This window comes from Pavona decussata, unplaced genomic scaffold (assembly GCF_977016875.1).
Source record: "Pavona decussata unplaced genomic scaffold, jaPavDecu1.1 SCAFFOLD_131, whole genome shotgun sequence".
NCBI lineage: Eukaryota > Metazoa > Cnidaria > Anthozoa > Scleractinia > Agariciidae > Pavona > Pavona decussata.
The window spans coordinates 107,299-114,182 of NW_028145545.1; the positions used below are offsets into that span (position 1 = coordinate 107,299).

The 6,884-nt window shown below is 41.7% G+C and overlaps 1 protein-coding gene across 1 annotated transcript; it reads right to left on the bottom strand.

Annotated features, from left to right (window-relative positions):
* Positions 1 to 806: 806 nt before the first annotated feature.
* On the bottom strand, positions 807 to 4,250 carry LOC146468352 (uncharacterized). Its single transcript, XM_085124629.1, has 3 exons — positions 3,301 to 4,250; positions 1,803 to 2,008; positions 807 to 1,051 (listed from the first exon to the last, which is right to left on the bottom strand). Exons 1-3 carry the CDS (start codon positions 4,020 to 4,022, stop codon positions 807 to 809), a joined length of 1,173 nt encoding a protein of 390 aa, XP_084980755.1. The 5' UTR covers positions 4,023 to 4,250.
* Positions 4,251 to 6,884: the final 2,634 nt, after the last annotated feature.

Genomic DNA, 6,884 nt, shown 5'->3' on the forward strand with positions numbered 1-6,884 from the left:
CGTCTTACCGGAAGTCGATTCGCTAGACACTTAATTAAAACACGGTAAGCCGGCCTTAAGGGAGGGTAGAAAATGTCGACGATTCGACTCGATTCGACTCGAATCGATCGATTCGTTTGCCCTACAGTCGACCCGTTTTACCGGAAGTCGATTCACTAGACACTTAGTTAAAAGACGGCTAAAGTGTATGAGGGAGGGCAGAAAATGTGGGCGATTCGACTCGAATCGACTCGAATCGATCGATTCGTTTGCCCTACAGTCGACCCGTCTTACCGGAAGTCGATTCGCTAGACACTTAGTGAAAAGACGGCTAAAGTGCTATGAGGGAGGGCAGAAAATGTGGACGATTCGACTCGAATCGACTCGAATCGATCGATTCGTTTGCCCTACAGTCGACCCGTCTTACCGGAAGTCGATTCGCTAGACACTTAGTGAAAAGACGGCTAAAGTGCTATGAGGGAGGGCAGAAAATGTGGGCGATTCGACTCGAATCGACTCGAATCGATCGATTCGTTTGCCCGTCTTACCGGAAGTCGATTCGCTAGACACTTAATTAAAACACGGTAAGCCGGCCTTAAGGGAGGGTAGAAAATGTCGACGATTCGACTCGATTCGACTCGAATCGATCGATTCGTTTGCCCTACAGTCGACCCGTTTTACCGGAAGTCGATTCACTAGACACTTAGTTAAAAGACGGCTAAAGTGTATGAGGGAGGGCAGAAAATGTGGGCGATTCGACTCGAATCGACTCGAATCGATCGATTCGTTTGCCCTACAGTCGACCCGTCTTACCGGAAGTCGATTCGCTAGACACTAGAAACTATAACTTTCACCTCCCACCTTGGATGCATGACGTCTGTGTATTTGAATGAATTTAATTTAATGATGCAACAATGGAAAAATAATTGATAATTACCAATTACAACAGTTCCTTCCAACCCAGCAAACTTCAACTCGCCAACATCTCTACAGGCACACACTTGACGGGCATTCTTCATATTTCCATCCAACACCAGAACAGAGCCACATCCATGAGCATCACAAACATGGTCTATTAAAATAAAAGAGAAAAATCATAAACAGATGAACAATGTCCTTGAACAGAATATTAATAAAGCAGTGAATAAAACCAAAAAAGGTTTCTGTTACAAAGCAAACTTTTTTGACGCCCATATATATTCCACTAAAAAAAATATTTAGGTAAGTGCGGTAAGTTCCTTTTTATGACATACCTTATTAAAGGAAATTAACGTGACTTTTAAAAATTCCTTTAATTTAAGTTGCATTAATTTCTGTGAGCATTAATTTTGGCGACATTAATTATTAAAAAAATAAGTGGAACGTTAATTAACACGACCTAAATCACCGTTAATTATAACCTCAAATTCTGGACCCTGTACAGAGATATTTGACACCCAGAAAACAATAGCTTTCTCTTTTTTGCACACTGTTTTTCAATCTTTTACATCACAAAAATAATTGTTTACAATATCTCCAGTTCAGACCAGTTCACCCTCGCTTTCAGAAGAGCAGTTCTTGACATCTGGCTTCTTGTATTTCAGCCAAAATATCTTTCCAGTCATCAATATAATCTTTCTCAACAGAATGCGAGACTTCCTAATTGCGTTAATTTCCTTTATTTTGAAATTTTACCTCCTCTGTTGGTTTAACTTCTTTTATTAAGAAGTAATTTTCCCTCCAATTCATTTAAGTAGAGTTAATTTCAAATACATAATCTCGTGTTAATTTCCTATAATAAGGTACTGTACATGTATTGGACAATTCCTATATGTGATACTCACCACCCCACTTTTTCACAAAAGCGTCACGGAACTTTCCAGTGACCATTTCTGCAAGTGCATTACGATTACAAGGAATATCGTCAACTGCAAGGTCAAACTTCTTCAACACCTCAAGAGAAGCAAACAGGAGAAATCCTTCCTCGAGCCGCCTTCGGTCCAGGCTTTGACGATGTGTCAAAAGTTCTTTAAATTCTGAAGGATGGTCTCTTAGAAAAAGAAAATAACCAAAAACGTTGTAAGTTACCGTGGCATTATTAAAAGGATTTAATTTTTTTAAAACTGCAAGGCCATAATGTAAAGAAGTAGAGGTGGTCCAATACCTCTAAACTGAGGTTCAGTTCAAACATCGAACTTTTCATGCGCCAATCCTTTGAACTGATGAATTACGTACCGCAGAAGAGCAGCGTTGGAATCAGTTTGGTTTGGCAGTTCCAATTACTACAATTATCAGTTGAGTGAGGCGTAAAGGAAGTTTCGCTACTACGTTTTACCGTTAAAACTTCGCTGTTGTCAGGGGACAGAGCTAGTATCCATTGGAAACATCCCTCGTTATTGATGTCATCTGAAGAAGTTGGAGATTTTGTAAGCATGGAAGACTGATGATGTCAATAACACACAATGTTTTCAATGGAAACCAGCTCTGTCACCCCTGACAACAGCGAAGTTTTAACGCTAAAGCATAGGCGCGAAACTCAACTGATAATCGTAGTAGGTACAGCAAACGATGTTAAGTTAGGCAGAGCCTGTCACATTATTCAACACTGTGGCAATGGCTGATTCATATGGCGTTCTTCTGGTTAGTATTGCAAGCATGTATGCCGCGGCCAATATATGTACAACTATACTGATAAACAGCCAAACTATACTCAGGACGTTCTATGGGGTCATACATGGAAGACAAGCCGTTCTTCCCATGTGCCAAACTTAATACATGTACATAAATTTCAATAAAATACAACCTTCCCACAATTCAGTCTGATATCAATTGCGCAGATTGCCTTGAAAACAATGATGGCTGGTCTTAAAGATTGCAGCTCTTGCTTTAGAGACAAAAAGTACCTTTGTATCAGGTGCAAATTACCAATTTGTAATTTGTGCAGCAAACCAGAATAATTTTGAAGAGGATCGATAATTTTTTTCTGTGATTTCGATAGTTATCGATTACTGATATCCATCGATATCAATAGGCAATTGCTATCAATTGATTTCCGATATCGATTTCTATCGATTATTTACGCCTCCTTACTAGACCATATATACTAGCTGCGAAATGTAACCTTACTATCTGAAATGAGCTTTAAGGCTTTCAAATGACACTTAAACAACGACAAGCATGAGGCTAGACGGCTAAACTGTAGAATACCAACCACTTATTTGCATGTCATTGAATTACAATGGTCCTTTTGTTTTTTTGTCTCGTTCTTTAAAGCGTTCAGTGATATGTAAGTGGCCGGGTATTGTAAAATCGCTACCAGCCTGTATATACTATTGGCAATACCTTTTCATTCTCTTCACAGCAGGTCCTTTTGGTCTTCCTTCTTCTTCCTCAGAGGGGTGGCCTCCAGACGGTGCTTTATTATAGCCGAACTTTCGGTTGAAAGCCATAGCGAAGGTAGCGAAAGGTACTGCACCGACGATCAATAAATTGGCACACTGCCTCAACAAGGAGATATCGAACGCGGTATCCTCTGAGGACAACAGAAACTCGTTTTGCAAACAGTCCTCGTCAAACTGCCTCTTGCCACCTTGCGTCCAAAACCCGCAATGTTCGTACACTTTACAGACTCGACAGCATTTCGTGATTCGTGTTGCCAGATAGATTCCACGCTGTTCGTGGTAGACCACAACTACATGGCTATTGGGATCTACTGACAGCACTTTCTTGCAAAGTCTACAAACCTCGCGTTTGGTAATCAAAACAGCACCCATCGGTTGTCCACAGCTCAAACTAAACTCATGAAACTCGTTAAATCGCTGAACATTGCCAAGTTCCAGATACAAATAAAAAAGGCTCTCCGATTCACCAACAAAGATCTCGTCGCCATCCAAATTCTTTCGTTTCCCACTCACAATGACCTCCTTTTCTCCACACACATACCTCTTAGCAACCGACGTCAACGCAGATAATTTAAAAAAACTTCTTCCCACAAAATTAATAACAGAATAAAACCGAAATAACCGCATATGGTCTTTCATAAAGCCAGCCATAGCACAATACATGCGTCCTTCTGAAAATCGCAGCCTCGTCCCCAGGCCCTCACGAACTCAAGGAAGGTTTTATGTAAATTTCCTTTCTCGTGCACACGTTTTAACAGGTTTTAAGAACGAGGAATATTCATGTATTTTTCCTTTCTAAGGGAGGTTCATCTATATTCGCTCTCTCTGGGATGTTCATATATGTTTCCTTTTTCGCGCAAACGCTTTAAGAACAAGGAAGGTTGATGTATATTTCCTTTCTCGTGACCACGCTCTTTCCCGCGCAAACGCTTCAAGAACGAGGAAGGTTGATGTATATATTATCTTTCTCGTGTACACGCTCTTTCTCGCGCAAACTCTTTAAGAACGAGCAAGGTTGATGTATATTTCCTTTCTCGTGTCCACGCTCTCTCTCGCGCAAACGCTTTAAGAACGAGCAAGGTTGATGTATATTTCCTTTCTCGTGTCCACGCTGTTTCTCGCACAAACGCTTTAAGAACGAGCAAGGTTGATGTATAATTCCTTTATCGTAGCCCGCAAGCGAATCGACTTCCGATAAGACGGGTCGACTGCAAGGGCAAACGAATCGATCGATTCGAGTCGAATCGAGTCGAATCGTCAACATTTTCTGCCCTCTCTCATAGCCTGCAAGCGAATCGACTTCCGGTAAGACGGGTCGACTGCAAGGGCAAACGAATCGGTCGATTCTAGTCGAATCGTCAACATTTTCTGACCTCTCTCATAGCCCACAAGCGAATTGACTTCCGATAAGACGGGTCGACTGCAAGGGCAAACGAATCGATCGATTCGAGTCGAATCGTCAACATTTTCTGCCCTCTCTCATCGGCCCGCAAGCGAATCGACTTCCGGTAAGACGGGTCGACTGCAAGGGCAAACAAATCGATCGATAGCGGCCTTGCGAAGCATTTATTCACGAACTGACTTCCGGTGAGTCGAATCGTCTTCGCTTACTGACGATTCGACTCAGATTGGGTGTATTGGACATGCTTGGAGGGGCATACTCGGAAAAAAGAAATCCGAGGAGCACTCGGATTTCTTTTTTGCGAGTGTGCCTGTGTCACTTTCTAGAACAATTCATCATTCTCAAAACGTATCTTGTCGAACATAATCCTAAAAAGTTAGATACGCTTCGAAGGGGACTCACCTGCCATGGGCAAATCGGTAAATACAATTAATACAAATTACAAAAACTCGCTTTGCGGCCAGTAACTAGCCCTTTTTCAGATATATATTACTATTCCCTTTCTTCTGCTTTAGGAAATCATTAGCAATGGACCCTCCCAGGCATTTGACTTTTGGAGCTAAAACTAGATAGGATTTCTAGTTTGTTGCACAGTCACTCGAAATAAATGGGAAAAGTAAATGTGTTGCGTGTATATACACCGACTCAAAGTATTGCACATACAAAGAACTCTCCTTCGAAATAGGCTTGTGCTTACAAATAAAAAAGTTACAAAAAATCAAAAGGAAAACACTGTATGCTAGTAAGGAAGAAAATGAAGAAATGAGCAAGAGCAAGAAAAAAATATCCACGCAGATGTATTTGCGGCACGTGATCACTTGGATGTAAAGATTGCGTGACATCGATCTGCCTCTGTTTTTCAGTTCAATAGCGCTGTGCACTAATGACGTCACGAGATTTCACACCCCGTCGAGACTCAGACAAACAAAGTCGAATTCTGTAAGAGATGTAGGGAAGAATATGTGAATGGCGAGCAGTTCGCTTCGATCTTTAACGGTTTTAACCGACGAAGACGACGTTTCTGGCTCTAAATTCGAAAGAGAACCACAGGAATACACAGTTGAGCAACTAAAACGGTGGCTAAAGTGCAGGGTCTTTGAATTAAGCGGTAAACGCGAGAACTCATCTCTATCATTTCTCAGGAATCGGCCACTGAAGAGATCCAGAAGATTAGGATCGAAACCGCGGTCTTGCCTGACCATTGCCTAAAATGCCACAGAATTTACTAACGGCTGAAGGACTCGTGGCGGCCCCTGGCCAAAGCAACACAGAAGAATTGCCTTAGTAATCAGTCTAAGGTGTAATCAAAACACAGGAGGAAAATACTAAGCTCCCGCAACATAAACACAAACCTCACAGTTTAATACGGAGCGGAGCGGAGCGAAGCGATATTAACAAAAACACAGCTGTAACTAAAGCGACCTTTAGCCCTCAAATTAACGCATTGTAGAGCATTTAAAGAAGCTACAATGCTAAAGAAAGACACACTGAATTCAGTGTCTTGCGGCAGTATAGCCTCTCTTTTTATCTTTGTAAGGATAGGATTTGAACCAAATGCCACAAACGGCATAAGAACGACAGTCGCTACCCAAAAACAGCAAGAGGAGGGCAATTACTGAATTAGATAGAACACAAAACCCAGACATGACCTTTGAGATAAAAATACAAAACGTGCGACATTTAAGCACTTGGCTTTGTTCAGTTACTATCGCGCAAATCCTCCAAATCATAAATGGCATTTAATAAGAAGAAAATACAGCGCTAACAGAAAATTTACAGGGAGCGCCGCTCATACAAGAGAGGGCGTTCCCTAAAGACGTACTCGTTATAGCAAAACTATAACTGAAAATGGCTGAAACACGCGAGTGGGAGTCGCGCAGGCCTATCTTTTTTCCTTTTTACACTGGTCATGTTTTTCTCCGTAAAGAAATCCCGCGAACAAGCAGCTAGCCAACGCTTGCACTTCGCGATGTGTTGGTTTCGGAAATGGAATGATTACTTTCTTCCCTGATTGCTGACCATTGCTCAACCTTTTTAAGGGATTTCGGCCACTTGTCAGGATACTACACGTCTGTTTTGCATTCACCCCAACAGCAGTGTTTGGTGGTTACCATTTCGGTCCG